Source organism: Elephas maximus, chromosome 7 (genome assembly GCF_024166365.1).
Source record: "Elephas maximus indicus isolate mEleMax1 chromosome 7, mEleMax1 primary haplotype, whole genome shotgun sequence".
In the NCBI taxonomy this organism is placed as follows: domain Eukaryota; kingdom Metazoa; phylum Chordata; class Mammalia; order Proboscidea; family Elephantidae; genus Elephas; species Elephas maximus.
The window spans coordinates 136,967,515-136,982,354 of record NC_064825.1 but is presented as its reverse complement, the minus strand read 5'-3'; the positions used below and the strand labels follow the sequence as shown (position 1 = coordinate 136,982,354).

The 14,840-nt window shown below is 60.2% G+C and overlaps 1 protein-coding gene across 1 annotated transcript in view; it reads right to left on the bottom strand.

Annotated features, from left to right (window-relative positions):
- The window catches only part of LOC126080710 (mucin-2-like), a 66,101-nt gene that overhangs the window by 30,843 nt on the left and 20,418 nt on the right, over positions 1-14,840 (bottom strand). Inside the window, exons 5-20 of the mRNA XM_049891889.1 lie at positions 10,784-10,973; positions 9,718-9,897; positions 8,898-9,021; positions 8,352-8,419; positions 8,138-8,268; positions 7,844-8,018; positions 6,942-6,979; positions 6,197-6,235; positions 6,005-6,069; positions 2,879-3,064; positions 1,596-1,658; positions 1,268-1,330; positions 872-1,112; positions 627-753; positions 253-343; positions 37-146 (exon numbers count right to left, since the gene is read on the bottom strand). Coding sequence (XP_049747846.1) covers positions 37-146; positions 253-343; positions 627-753; positions 872-1,112; positions 1,268-1,330; positions 1,596-1,658; positions 2,879-3,064; positions 6,005-6,069; positions 6,197-6,235; positions 6,942-6,979; positions 7,844-8,018; positions 8,138-8,268; positions 8,352-8,419; positions 8,898-9,021; positions 9,718-9,897; positions 10,784-10,973 — 1,891 coding nt within the window. The remainder of the gene's footprint in view (positions 1-36; positions 147-252; positions 344-626; positions 754-871; positions 1,113-1,267; positions 1,331-1,595; positions 1,659-2,878; positions 3,065-6,004; positions 6,070-6,196; positions 6,236-6,941; positions 6,980-7,843; positions 8,019-8,137; positions 8,269-8,351; positions 8,420-8,897; positions 9,022-9,717; positions 9,898-10,783; positions 10,974-14,840) is intronic.

Sequence of the window (14,840 nt, the reverse complement as noted above, 5' to 3'; positions counted from 1 at the left end):
GGGCTCCCCGGGGACCCCGCTGTCCCTTCCACCTACATGCTCTTCCTGTGGGCCGAGGGGCTGGGGGATCGCCTCGTAGGCACAGATCTCATTGGGGTCGTCCAGTTTCTGGAGGGCAGCATACTTGTGGGGTTCCAGGAGTTTGCCTGGGGGTGTGGAATGGAGTCAGCACCGTGGGGCCAGGAGGCCAAGCCGCCCCACCCTGCCCCCCGCTCATCCCCCCACCGTCCCCCATACCCCGCCCCCACCTACCGTCCTCACTCAGGAACTCGTTGGCCTTCTCGCCATCGAAGTTCCCGCACAGCCCGCACATCTTGCCCATGAGCTTCCTCTCCACCAGGACCTGAGGGCAGCGACAGTGCTGGCACCTGCTGTACGGCCCGGCACTCTCCCGACACCCCTGCTTCTGCCTTGGGGACCCTGTCTGCTTGCTGGGTAGTCCTCATTTTCCACTCAGGGAAGCTGAGCCGCCAACAAAGCCCAGACAGCCCAGTTCCTGGCCAAGGGTCCGCAGGAAGGGCCTGGCCACGTTGCAGGTCAAGCCCGTGAAACCCCCACTGTGTGTGCACCCACCCCCACATGGGACCTCTACCCCCACCTCCACTCAGCACCCCCGCCGTCCTCACCATGACGTAGCCGTCTGGGCCCCACAGAACCTCCAGTTCCAGCTCCAGCTGCTTGGCCACCAGCCGCACGTTCTGGCCGAAGGGCGTGATCTGGAGCCCGTTGCTTGTGTAGGGCAGGCTGACCACCCTGGGGGAGAGCACCTCAGCCTGGCTGCCGGGCCCTATGCCCGGTCCTGCCCTGCCCTGCTCAGCCACAGCCAGCCCTGTGCCCTAGCCCCGTCCCTCTGTCCACCTGCAGCCCCTACCCCACGTCCTTGACGGAGACGGCACCGCTCTGCACGGTGACCACGGAGGAGCCCAGCTCCATGATGATACGGGCTGTCGTGCCGTCCGACCCGCGCCGGAGCTGGACACTGAAGGTGGGCGAGGGGTCCTTGCAGATGGCAGCAAAGACGTAGTTGCACGTCCCGGAGAAGTTGTACACGTGGTGGTCGAAGGTGGAGAAGTGGCCGGCCCCCCACGTCGAGCACCAACCCCTCTGCTCATCTGTGGAGAGAGTGTTGACTGGCTTGTCCCCCTCTCTGCAGACCAGGCAGCTGTACTGGGGACCCCATGCTGGGCAGAGACCTGGTCTTCCCCCGGTGGTGTGGGGGCCTGCCCCCCAACCCCCACTCTGCTCTGAGCTGCAGTCTGCCTCTCACCTGTCTTATTGGAGCCCATATCACGCTCCTCCTCAGGGTCAGGTGTGTAATCAGCCCCGGGGTCTGTAAGACATGAAGCTACAACTCAGCCTGCAGGCTGGGGCAGGCAGGGGTGTGGACAGGCCCAAGCACCCAGTGACCCTCCCCTCAGGCATGGGGCCTGAGACCTGTCTGTGGCTGGACCCTTCTGTGGAGACTCTAGACTAAGGACACCTTGTGAACCTGGGGGCTGCACGTGGGAGCACGCCCAGGCTCTGGGGCCCTTCTCCATGCCTGTGGGTCCCAAACTGGTGTTGTGGTCCAAGTGGGGAAGCCATGATGGCCTAACCTGCTAGTGAGGGGTCCTTCGGCCCCCAGAGGCCTGCGTCGGCAAAGGAGACGTCACTCAGGCCTGTGTGGGTGGGACCGCGTCAGTGCTGGGGAGGCCTCCCCGCCTCTGCAGGGCTGCACAGTGCCTGCCTGGCTGCCCCTGCTGTGACCTGGCCATGGGCGCCCATGTGTTCAGTGTGGGTGCTTGGACTGGTGAGCGGGGGACCTTCATGGGCTTGGTCCTTGCTCTCATTCACTCACTCATTCACTCGTTCAGCACGTCTACATGGAGCAGCTGCTCTGTACCTGCCACAGGCTGGCACTGGAGGTGTGGTTGAGAGCAAGGGAGCCAAGAAGCCCGGTCCCATGGGGCCTGTTCTAGGTGCACTTGCCTGCGTGCACACGCACGAGAACACACATGCGCAGAGTCGTGCCAACACACATCTGCATACATATATACGCGTATACACAGACACACGCACATGAAACACGTGTGAACACATAGGTAAGTGCACACGATGCCCATGTGAATACGTACACACAGGACACATGCACACGTGTGGGCACACATGGAATGCACACACAGACACATGTGCAAACACGTGCATACGTGTACGCACACACATGAAACACGTGTGAACACACATGGGGTAGTGCACGCGATGCCCACGTGAACACATACACACAGGACACAGGCACACGTGTGGGCACACGTGGAATGCATACACAGACACATGCAAACACATGTGTGGATACACATGGACAAGTGCATATGATACCCACACAGACACTGGCACACAGGACACGTGCACGTGTGGGGACACATGGATGTGCACACACATACGCACTTGTGCAAGCACACATGTGCACACATGTACACACATGCACATGAAGCACATGTGTGAACACACATGGACAAGTGCATACACTACCCATGTGGACACATGCACACGGGACACGTGCTTACGTGTGGGCACACTTGGACACACATGCACATGTATGTGCACACACTTGCACACACACTGCAAAGCAGGAGCAGCAAGGCCACCCCTCACTCCCACAGAGCCTCTCTGTGGAGATGACCTAGGGCCACCTCAGGGTGGGGAGGCGCCAGCCCTGGGGCACTCCAGGTGAGGTGTCCTGGTAATACTGTGCTTGTTCCACTGCCCCCTGCCCCACTCCTGGGCCTGGCTCACTCCAGGCCCCTGTCCAGCTCCACCTCTGCCACAGGCCTGTCTCCTCTGCCCAGACCACCCTATCTCTCCTCGGGGTCTGTGCCCAGCAGTCTCTGCCCTGCTCTACAGCTTTTGTTGGCTGAGGGAACACCAGGATCTCCATTGTGCTTCCCCCCGCTCTTGGCTGCTGCAGGACCCTCATTCACCTTCTTCTTGCTGCCCATCCCCCTCACAGCCCCACTGTCCCCCAGCCCCAGGAACTGTGGCCCTATAACATAGGTCATGCTGCCTGCAATGGCTGTCTCAGGGACACCTGGTGGGGTGGCCCGTGGTCAGCCCTCCCCTACCACCTGGGAGAGGACAAAGTTCCAGCAGGGACTTGCTCTCCCTTTCCTCTGGAACAGGGTGTTCTGGGAGTCCTGACATCTCACCCCTGCTTCCCTGAGTCCTTGTCTGGTTGCCCAGCTGGCCGATCCTCCCTTTTCTGTCCCATGGCCATGGCCAGGTTGGGGTCCCTCCGCACTCCCCCACTTCTGCAGAGGGAGGCTTCTCACACCGTGGACTGCACGCCCTGCCCCTGGGGCTCCTGTGGGATCAGGTTGAGGTCCGAGCACTGGGCGAGCACGGGGGCTCACACCTCTCCAGCCCCTCAGGCCTTCTCTCTGGCAGGAGCTCCTGGTGTTTCGGGTGACTGAGTCCATTTAAGAAGGCTGGTAGCCTTGGCTGAGTGTCGACAAACACTTTAGCTGTGGTCCCCTTTGGCCCTGGAGATCGTTTTCGGCTCAGCTGCCCTTGGCCTCCCATGGCCCTGCTTACACTGTGTCTTTTGCCCCAGACGGGGTGTGTGTGTGGCTCATGCTGCACTGCTCACCACCTACCTACCTCCCTCAGGGTCTCAGCAGGCAGAGCAGACCCTGGCCTTGGCCTTGTCTTCTCAGGATGCACCGATGGGCTCAGGATTGTGCCTGGCAGGAGTGTCCCCCCCACACCCACCCCTTCACTTGACTAGGTGGGGGAGGGATGAGAGAGGACAGAGTGGCTTAGGGGGACAGGGTTTTGAGCTAGTGTCTCCCCTTTCCAAGATCCTCTGTGCTTCAGTTTCCCCACCTTTCAGGTGGGACGGTGGTCCTGCCCTCTGTCGTCTGTCCCCAGCCCCCTTGCCTGTGGTCTCAGTGACCCACAGGCCAAGTCCTTCCCTGTCCTCTGAGCTCAGACCTTCACACTCCCAGTGGTTCTCTCTGGGGTCCCCACTCGACAAGTGATTCCCCCCGATGAGCTCCTCTTTCTCCCCCGCTCCCTGAGTCCAGCCATCACTCCATCCTTCCTGTCCTCCACTGCATCTCCACCGTCCCACCCAGTCTTGGCCTCTGGCTCCGTCAGAACCATGACCCCCAGCCCCACCCCTCAGCAGCCAGAGGCCCGTTTGAAGTCCCTCCTGGGGTGGACAAGCACCCCCTGCCCCCAGGGGTGCTTCTGTTGCTCTAAGGATGGGGCTGGCCCCCTGCTGGGCTTGGGGCCTCCAGGGCAGGCTGTCCGCCACACCCACCCCCAGCCGGCTACAGGTGGTCACACTCCTTCTGCACTCTTGGCGGGTCCCCACCTTGCCCTTTCGGAATTAGTGCCTGCCTGGCGCCCCTCACGGGTTTTTTTTTGTTGTTGTTGTGGCGCCCCTCACAGCCCCACCTGCTCCCAGCAGGAGGGTAGGCTGGCTTCTCCCCACTTCCTCTGCCCTGCGGAGCTGGCTCTCAAAGTGTGTTTACTGAAATGATGATAGGAGCTCAGACCCCCACAGCTCCCAAAGCCTGTTACCCAGCCGTGGGGCCTCAATCCTCGCTGTTCCTCCCAGCCAACACCCAGCACACAGCCGGCTCCAGGACCCCCTTGCCCTGGCCCTGGGTCTGTGAACCTCCAGGGCTGGGGAGGGAACCCAGGGAAATGGCCTGAGCACTGTCCCCAGGACCTGGCTCTGTCAAAAGACAAGCCCTGCTCCAGAGCCCTCTGTCAGGGAGGGCCCTCTTCAGACCAGGAGGGCATCTCAGGCCCTCAGGTCACCCTGCCACGGAAAGGTGGTGCCTGAGTGGTGAGGGAGGGGCTTTGTGGGAGAGAAAGGGGCTGGACTCAGTGGGGAGGGGCCGGGTGAGGCCCATGGCCCCCTAGCGCCTTGGCCCAGCACCAGGGGCATGCTTCCTCCAGCCAGGTCAGCTCCACAGGACTCCCGGGTCTGAGGCCACTGATGAGGGCAGAGGCCGAGAATGAGAGAGGAATGCGCCTAGGCTGGTGGGCACAGCAAGGGTGAGTCAGCCCCTGCAGAAGCCTGGGCGCTCAGCAGGCCAGGTAGAGCAGACACTAAGGGCCTGAAGCTCAGTCAGCAGGAAGGGCTTTACATAGACCCATCGGGCCGGCTGGCCGCCCAGTGCCCAGGTGGGGAGGGTACAGGGGAGAGCCATCTCAGGTGGCACTGGGATCCATGCCTGGGGTGGGGGCAGTGGCTCTGGGCACATGGCGGGGGCTCAGTGAGGAGGACAGCAGTACTGCTTTCCCCACCGTCATTGCCTGGGCCTGCGCTGATAGGGGTCCGCGTGCCTACTCTACATCCTCACAGTAGCCACGTGAGGTGTGATGGTGCCCCTGCACTTTCCAAGACAGGGAAACTGAGGTCCGCTTTGTGGCTGGCCCCACGTGCACCTCTGCCCAGGTCTTTTGGCTCCAGGCCCAGGCTCCAAGCCCTGAGCCCCTTCGGCCCACACAGCCCCTCCCCTGGCCGCCTCTTGGGACACCTGCAGACCCCTGAGGGCCCTGGGCCAAAGCTGAGAGTGCGAGGGCTGCATATTGGCCTTTGGCCACCAGGCTATCCCACCCTGTAGTACCCCCAGGATCCGTCCCCCCGGCACTCCCAGTCTCTACCGTGCCCAACTACTACTACGGAGACTGTGCTGGAGGCTAGACAGCTCCGCTGCCGGCTCCCATGGAGCCTCCTTCCTCCCTGGCCATTGTGCCCGGCTCACTGGGAGGTGGACCCAGCTAGCTAGAAGGTGGACAGAGGGAACAGGTGCTGCGGCCCAGCTGGGGTGCTTGGCTCCCCTGGCCCTTGTGGCATAGTGTGGAGCAAGGAGGGGCCTTCCTGGCCTGGCCCCCACTCCTTGCCTCCTATTCATTGATGTCCATGTGGGCTGTCCCCTCTGGCGAGGCATGGAGGCCTAGGCAGGTGCTGGCCCCCCTGCGAGGACCCCTGGGTGCAGCCTGGCCCACTCACCAGCACCGAGCAGGGCTCCCCCGCAGGACAGCAGAAGCAGCAGCTGGGGTGTGAGCATGACGCTGCTGCCGCCGAGAGGAAAGGCCACCGCTGGACCACCCCTCTGCTGCTGGGCACTGGGCAGTCTTGCCACTTTTGGCCAGCTGGGATGGATGCCTTATAAAGGGCATAGCCCTGCCCCGCCACACCCACCGTGCCCCACGCTCGCAGTCCTGTAGCTGCTGCAGCTGGCTGGGCACAGAGGTGGCCAAACAGGATCCTGGATGCCTTATCAGGACATGGCGCTGCAGCCTTGTTGGAAAGTCCTGGGTGGCAGGGCCCCACTGTCGGCGCCTCCCACTGGGGGCTGGCACACCCCTGCAGAGCCCTCAAGCAACTCCTGTTTTTGCACCACCATGTGAATGGGCGCGATTGTCCGAGGCATCCTGGGGGACCAGCATGGGCACCTTCAGCCACCAGTGGGTACCTGAATAGGGCTGCCCAAGGGGTCTGGGAGAGGCCTGGGACCCCTGAGGTTGGGCAGGCTTCAGTACTATGACAACTCCTGGGGGACACTGCACCACCTGGATCCCAGGACCCCGCAAAAGCTCCAGCTCACCACGCCCCCCTGCCCCGAGCTGTCTGCCTGGGAGGAAAGACCACCCTGTGAGAAGGCCCCCTTCCGAGGGGCTGGGCAGGAGCAGGTGAGCACAGGGCGAGCTCATTCAGACCCCTCAGCCGAGGTCATGGGTATGGCTGCAGCACTCTGTGGCCCTGCCCGCCCCCCGTGAGGGCAGCTCCAAAGTACTATTTTTGTCCCCGCAAAATTCTGAGCTTGGGACCCTTGGTCACTGCTCATCATGGGGGCACCCCATGTTGCTATGCCAGCCTGAGGTGCCCAGTGGGTGTCAGCAGCCAGCTTGCATTCTCTGCTCTGGTCAGAGAAATAGGCCGGTACCGCGCACCAGTGCGGGCGGACGTGTTTCCTGTGGACATCTGGGGGCAGGGGGGCAGGCCGGCCAGCCCAGCAGTTCCTGTCGCTCCTTGTCCATGGGTGGGACACGTCTGGGCATGAGACGGTTACAGCCAGGGTCAGGGCTAGGATGAAGGTGAGGGTGGGGGCAAGGGTCACGGTCAGGGTGAGGGTTAGGGCTGACTGGGGCTGGCTGGGTGAGGCTCCCCTCACAGGTTGGGGAGAAGATGAAGAGGCTGTCCTGGCTCAGGGCAGACACAGGAGGCCTCGTTTACTGACCCCTAGCACGTACTCGGTGCCACGTGGAACTTTCTTCACCCTGGTCCACTGCCTGCAGCCACGATAGGGAGGTTGGGTGAGGAGGACAGGGCAAGGTGAGAGGTGGTTGGGGACATGGGGTCTCAGGGCTGAGGACAATTGGGGACACCACACATGGGCTCTGGGATGCAGGGTAGCTCACGTGGCAGAGAACCTAGTCCTGTGTCCCCCACCCCCAAACCGGCCCAGGCCCCGGGCTGCCACGGCGATGGGGTAGTGACCTCTCAGCTCTCATCCCAATAGACAGGAAACTTCACCCTGTCATCCCTGCTCGACACCTGCCTTCTCCAGGTTCTGACCACATGTATGAACAGACGGGCAGACAGACTGCAGGTGCCTGGGACGCCCAAGTGGTGCTGCCCCCACACTGCAGGGGAGTCGATCTCCGTCTGGAGTGGAGGCCCCACACCTGCCTCAGCTCTGTCGCCTTCTACTCCTCTACCTTGCACACCTGGGGAAAGCCCCCGCCACGGGGGAAGCAGGCATCTTAAAAGGACAAGTGCCTTCTCAATGCTCTTCGTGAACTGAGTTTATTACGAATTGTTTTAAATTGAGAGAAAAGAACTAACTTGTTGTAAGAGGAGGTTGTCCCGGTAGCTGGCCCCAGGAGCCTCCATGCAGTTAGGGAGCACCCTGGAAGGTTCCAGTTGCCTTGAATGTTCGTCCTCAGTCTTTGGCCCCTCAGTGTGAGAGGGGAAACTGAGTTCTGGGATGGGGGGCCCTCGCCCAGGGCAGGCCAAGAGGCTGGGGCAGAAGTGGGGCTGAGGGACATCAGCACATGGCCAATCGGACAGGCTGGTCCAACCCTCTGTCCAGGCACCTCTGTGGAGGATCACCCTGCCCTCTGGGGCCCCTGTTCTTACACGGTTCTCTGGAGCTCGGGATGTGAGGGCAGGGTGGGGGGTGGGGGCCGCTGGACTGGAGGAAGGTCCCTGTGGGGCCTGGGGTGCTGGGGGACAAGTGGGCAAGCCCTCCCTGGGGCCCCAGCCCCTGCCTGCATGGGGAGGTGACATTATCAGCTCACAGGATAAGCGGGTGAGGAGAGGCCTGGGGCACGTACTCGGTGGAAAAACACACCTGACTGCCAGCCGACGGTGTCTGCTCCGAGGGGCCAGCTCTGGCTGCCTCCTGCCAGATAAAGCCACCTTTGGGCCAGGTGAAACCCAGGTGGGGTGCGGGGGTGGGGGTGAGGAGAGGCTGCCCTAAGGGGCTGTACTCCAGGTGGGGCCAGGGGCCGAGGAGGGGGTCCAGCCCCCTGGGGTTGTCACTGCTGAGCTGGGCTGGAATCGCCCAGCTGGAATAGCCCCCAAACTCCGTATTCTCTCCCTGCCCCCATTCTGTTCACCAGCAAGAACCTCTGGAATTGCCCCCGCGGGTGGCCTGCCTGGGTCCCTGCAGCCCCCGTGGGTAGACCTGCCCCCCAAGGCAACGCCCATCATGGCCTCCTCACCCATCCAGCCCCATGGGTTGACTGCCGCCCTCCAACAGCACACTGACCACAGGACCTTGGCACGGACAGATCTTTGTGTCCCCAACACAGTCCCTGGATATTCCTTAGCTGCCTCCCTTCCTCCCTGCCACCTATCTCCTCCACACATGACTAAGTTCTATAAGCCCGTGTACTGGGGTGGTGCCCATCTCCCCGACAGTCACCCCCCGACCCCAAGCACAGGGCCTTGTTCTCCTCTGTGTCCTCAGCACCTGGAGGGGCCGACACCTGGAGGTTCCCGGGCACGTCAAGGATGGACTGCTCTGGGAGGGAGCACAGATGTGGCCCTGGAGACACTCTTGGGTCCGTGGCTTCCAGGCTGTGAGTTCCAGGGTGGGGCTGTACTGGAGAGGGTGGTGTGTGGGGCGGGGGAGTTGTGCCGTGGAGGGTGGTGTGTGTGGGGGCCTGGAGGTCGCTAGGCCGGGTGCAGACTTCCTCAGTTAGGCCCTCTGGGGTGTGCCCTGTGTGTCTTCAGCTGGGGGCCTGAGCACTGAGGCTGTCCTCTCTGATGTCATGCGGCAGAGGCCCCACCTTTGCAAAGTGTCTGTGATTATGAGTGGAATGGGGGGTGGGCTTCTGTCCGAAGCCACCTGCCCTGCCCCTCGGATGCTTCCTGGGTGGGGCCCTAGTGGGCTTGTGGCAGGCAAGGGGTCCCCATGTTGGAGGACCCTGGCATTATCCCTGAATCAGGAGACCCCTGGCAGCTCCTGGGGCCCAGACGTGGCCAGGGGGCTATGGGGGTGAGGGAAGACAGGGTTGATGCCCCTGGCCTGTGGATGGGCAGAGGAGATGGCCTGGCACCGTGGCTGGGATTTCCTGGAAACTGAGGTGTGGCATGGTGTTCCAGAGCCTCCCACAGAGGGTGGCCCGAAGGTGACATCTCTTCCACCCGTGTGGCTGGATGACCCTGCCTGGGCCACACCACCAAGCTGGGGGCCTCCCAAGACGGCTCACTTCACGGAAAGCTCTGAGACTGGCAGGTTTGTGCCTCCCGATGACTGGGGGCACCGTGGGCTGAGCAAACTGCGGGCAGCAGATAAGCTCAAGGCCTTTGTTCACCAATCTCTCGATAAGAGGTTGCGCCCGGCCTTGGGGAGCAAAACCGAGGCTGGACAAGTGGGCGATTGTCCACATCTGGAGGGGGGCAAGGCTACAGCCGAGGAGTGACCCACACACCCAGCCCAACCCCTGCCTCCATCTGGGCCCACCTGACTGCCCGTCTGTGTCGGCCCTCCAGCCCAGCCCTGTACCATCCTGGTCCCTCTCCCACCCACCTGGGCCAACTTGGGCTAAACTCCCCCACTCCTTTCTCCCTTCTCTCCCCCACCTGAGCAGTCTCTCCTGCCCTGTACCAGCCCCTCCATGCCTGGAGCCCTGCAGGTCCCTCAGGAAGGGGGCCCTGGGTGGGCCATTTTCAGCCTCCAGGCTCAAGTATGAGGATGGGCACTGTTCCCTAAGGCAGGCCTGAGCTGTCCTTTGCTTGGGGCTGAAGGCCTGGACCAGGACACTGGCATTCACCCTGCCGGTCCCGGAAGGTCTCGGAAGGGGCTTATTGCCTAGCTCCGGTCAGTAATGGGCAAGAAGCCCGTAAGCTGTGGGTTTGGCTCTGGCTCTTGCCTTGTTTTGGGAGGCCGTCCACCCCGCCCACCCTTCATTGGAGGGTGGCTTGGCCCCCTGCCTGCTGGCCCCCTGCCCCATCCTGGCTGACTAGGCCCACCTGCGTCAGGTGTGACATTCCTTGGGGGAAGAAAGTGAGGCCTCACCCCTAGGCTTGGCCCAGCTAATGGCCATTGATCACAGGGCTGACACCTGTGGCTTTGGTGCTTTTTGGAAAAGGATTTTGACAGCAGAACAGACTCCAGAGAATGTCAAGGTGGGCGGGTGCCATCAAGAGAGCCTTGGACAGGGTGACCTTCCTTTTTCAGCTTCTGACTTTGCTCAACTCCCCAGCCATAGGATTGTCATGCCCCTGGCTTCTCCAAAGACCTGTTGCTCCTCCTCCCGGCAGCCCCCAGCCCACCCAGCCAGGCTGTCCCCCTCCCTGGTCCACAACCCCAATGCTGACCACAGCCCACAGCCCATTGTGTGGCCTAGTGGACAGAATGTCATGTCCACTGGTGCAGGAACGGTCCTGGGGGCTGCAGAGGGCCGAGGGGATTGAGGCTGGGGCTGGGCTGGGAGGGGCTGCAGGGGGCCGCCCTCCGCCCAGCCTGGGGCATGATGAAGGAGCAGCTCAAAGTGGGAGGGGGGTGCTGCCCAGCATCAGGCTCCTGCCTAGACGTGGTGGAAATGTTTTCCGGAACAGCCGGGTGGGGTCCCTGCCCGCCCCTCCATGGTGGAAGCCTGAATCCTTTTAGTCCATTTGGGCATTTTAGGTGCCTGACCCTGTGCTGGGGGGCGGGCAGGGACACCAGACGGTGGGCAGTGGGAAGAAGGAGGACCCCAGATGGTAGGGGGTTAGTGGGGAGAGGGCAGGAGAGGGTGGGCCAGGGCCAACCAGTGGGGGTGAGGGCTGGGCTCAGGGGCAGCCTGAGCCAAGGCCAGACTAGGGGAGTGGCCTGGGGCTAGGCACACACTTACTGCCCAGGCAGCCCCTGAGGGAGGGGGCATGGGCCTGCAAACCTGCCCCTCCCCGTCAGCAGGCGACTTCACTGGGGGAGCTGTCCTGTCGGCCTGTCCTTCCCAGGAGGGTAGTTGCCAACTGTCGAAATGCACCCCTCACCTGTCACCTGTGCTTGACAGAAACCAACCTCAGGGTGGCTACCGTGCCCCACTATCTCCCTGGATGAGACCAGCAGCCCCTCCAAATGCTCCCTTCAACTCCACCCTTGCTCCTTCCCCACAGAGGGGCTACAGTGGGTTATTCCATGGGATGGGGCACCCGCATCAGGAGGTGGGGACACTAGGCTGGCAGATCTGGGGAGCTGTTGCTCCCAAGGCTACCCCCTACCCCGTGAGGCCCTGGGCCCCTTGGCTCAGACACCCGTGATGAGGCTGGGCCCTGATGCCTTGGGACCCTGCCATTTACCCTTCCTCCCTTATGGCTCCGGGTCTCAGGCTTCAGCCCTTGTGAAGGAGACAGAGCCAGGCCAGGCCCCTATAAGCCTCAGCCCCCCAACTCCAAGGGAGGTGTTGGGGTCCTGAAGGCTGGGCCCCCCCCAATCCTGCAGACACGTTAATACACTTTCCTGAATGCACAGAGGACTCAGCCCTGTGTGGGCAGGAAAGAGTGCCCAGTGGACCTTCCGCCCTGCCTGCCCTGGGGCTCCCCTCCTGGCAATCTCAGCGGATGTTGAATGGAAAGCAAACAGATAAGGTGGCGGGATGTTGGGCCCGAGCCCCGCTGCTGCCCCAGGCCGGATGTGAGACCCACCGCACAGGGCTTATCTGGGTTGCCTTTGCCCTCCAAGCCTATGTAGCCGGAGGGCCGGTTATCCAGTTTGCTCACCACGGTGGCTGGCCAGGGGCTTGGGGAGGCTGGGAGGAACTGAATTGTTAGGTTTCCTGAGTGCTGAGGCCCCTCGGCACTGGCTGAAGGCTGTGTGCGCCTGGAAGCTGGTGGTTAGGTGGCCACACGATAGGGATGGGAAGGGTCAGGATGGGAGCCAGCAGAACCCCTGCAGCACAGTCATCAGCCCCAAGAGCAGCCAGGCAGCTCAGTCGGAATGGAGGCTGCCGGGAAGGCTTCCCAGAGAAGCTGGGCTTAAAGGAGGGGCAGCCAAACCCTTGGGACCACCCTTGGGGCCTAGAGCCAGAGTGGCATGGGGACCCAGAAAGGAGAGGCTGGTCAAGCCTCAAAGTGCCTCTACCAATGTAAGCCAGCTCCTGGGAGGGTCATGGCCTAGAAGGAGAGATGGGGAGACTGAGGACAAGAGCTGGAGGCTGGTTCAGGAAGGGCCCTGACCTGACTGGGAGCAAGGGGTGTCGTGGGTTGGCTGTCCTTGTCACGGAGGCCTCAAGCCGGGCCTTGGCAGAGAGGGATGGATTTACATCGTGAGCAGGCTGGGAGAGGACATGATCCACGGCTTTGGGGACACAGATCCTGTTGAGAATGTGAAGAAAGTCCTGTGGGCATCAGCCAGACCTGGGTCCAACTTGGGGTTCAAGTCCAAGGCCCTTGCCCAGGAGGTGGGAAGGGGTTAGCAACAGCTGGCAGGGGCCAGAGGTAGCACTGCAGGGACACAGTGTCCCAGCCTCTCAATTCTGCTTCTTGTCCCATGACCCTCTCGTTTGGCCCCCGACCTCTGACTGGCCCCAGTCTGACCTGGGGGAGCCATTTCCACGGGGAGTCCCATAGCCCAGACGTAGGCCTATCTTAACGTGTTTTACTCTGTTCAGTAATGTGCCTGTCTGGCCATTGTTGTAGTTGTTGTTAAGCGCTATCAAGTTGGTTCTGACTCATAGCGACCCCATGCACAACAGAAAGGAACACTGCCCCGCCCTGTGCCATCCTCACAGTCATTGTTGTGCTTGAGCCCATTGTTGCAGCCACTGTGTCAATCCATCTCCTTGAGGGTCTTCCTCTTTTTCTCTGACCCTCTACCAAGCATCATGTCCTTCTCCAGGGACTGATCCCTCCTGATAACATGTCCAAAGTATGTGAGATGCAGTCTTGCCATCCTTGCCTCTAAAGAGCATTCTGCTTGTACTTCTTCCAAAACAGATTTGTTCATTCTTCTGGCACTCCATGGTATATTCAATATTCTTCGCCAACACCACAACTCAAAGGCATTGATCCTTCTTAGGTCTTCATTATTCATCGTCCAGCTTTCACATGCATATGATGCGATTGAAAACACCATGGCTTGGGTCAGGCACACCTTAGTCTTCAAGACACCTTTGCTTTTTAACACTTTAAAAAGGTCTCTTGCAGCAGATTTGCCCAATGCAATGCGTCTTTTGATTTCTTGACTGCTGCTTCCTTGGCTGTTGATTGTGGATCCAAGTAAAATGAAATCCTTGACAACTTCAATCTTTTCTCCGTTTATCATGATGTTGCTCATTGGTCCAGTTGTGAGGATTTTTGTTTTCTTTATGTTGAGGTGTAATCCATACTGAAGGCTGTGGTCTTTGATCTTCATTAGTAAGTGCTTCAAGTCCTCTTCCCTTTCAGCAAGTAAAGTTGTGTCATCTGCATATCGCAGGTTGTTCATGAGCCTTCCTCCAATCCTGATGCCCCGTTCTTCTTCATATAGTCCAGCTTCTCAGATTATTTGTGCTTCACACACAGATTGAGTAAGTATGGTGAAAGGATACAACCCAGACGCACACCTTTCCTGACTTCAAACCATGATGAATCCCCTTGTTCTGTTCGAATGACTGCCCCTTGATCTATGTACAGGTTCCTCATGAGCACAATTAAGTGTTCTGGAATTCCCATTCTTCACAATGTTATCCGTAATTTGTTATGATCCACACAGTCCAATGCCTTTGCACAGTCAATAAAACACAGGTAAACACCCTTCTGGGATTCTCTGCTTTCAGCCGAGCTCCATCTGACATCAGCAATGATATCCCTGGTTCCACGTCCTCTTCTGAAACCGGCCTGAATTTCTGGCAGTTCCCTGTCGATATACTGCTGCAGTCATTTTTGAATGATCTTCAGCAAAATTTTGCTTTCGTGTGATATTAGTGATATTGTTTGGTAATTTCCACATTCGGTTGGATCACCTTTCTCGGGAACAGGCGTAGATATGGGTCTCTCCCTGTTGGTTGGCTGGGTAGCTGTCTGCCAAATGTCTTGGCACAGACGAGCGCTTCCAGTGTTGCATCCGTTTGTTGAAACATCTCAACCGGTATTCTATCAATACCTGGAGACTTGTTTCTTGCCAGTACCTTCAGTGCAGCTTGGACCTCTTCCTTCAGTACCATCAGTTCCTTATCACATGCTACCTCCTGAAATGGTTGAATGTCTACCAAGTCTTTTTGGTGTAGTGACTCTGTATTCCTTCCATCTTCTTTTGATGTTTCCTGTGTCATTTAGTACTTTTCCTGTAGATTTCTTCACTATTGCAACTTGAGGCTTGAATTTTATCTTCAGTTCTTTCAGCTTGAGAAATGCCGAGCGTGTCCTTCCC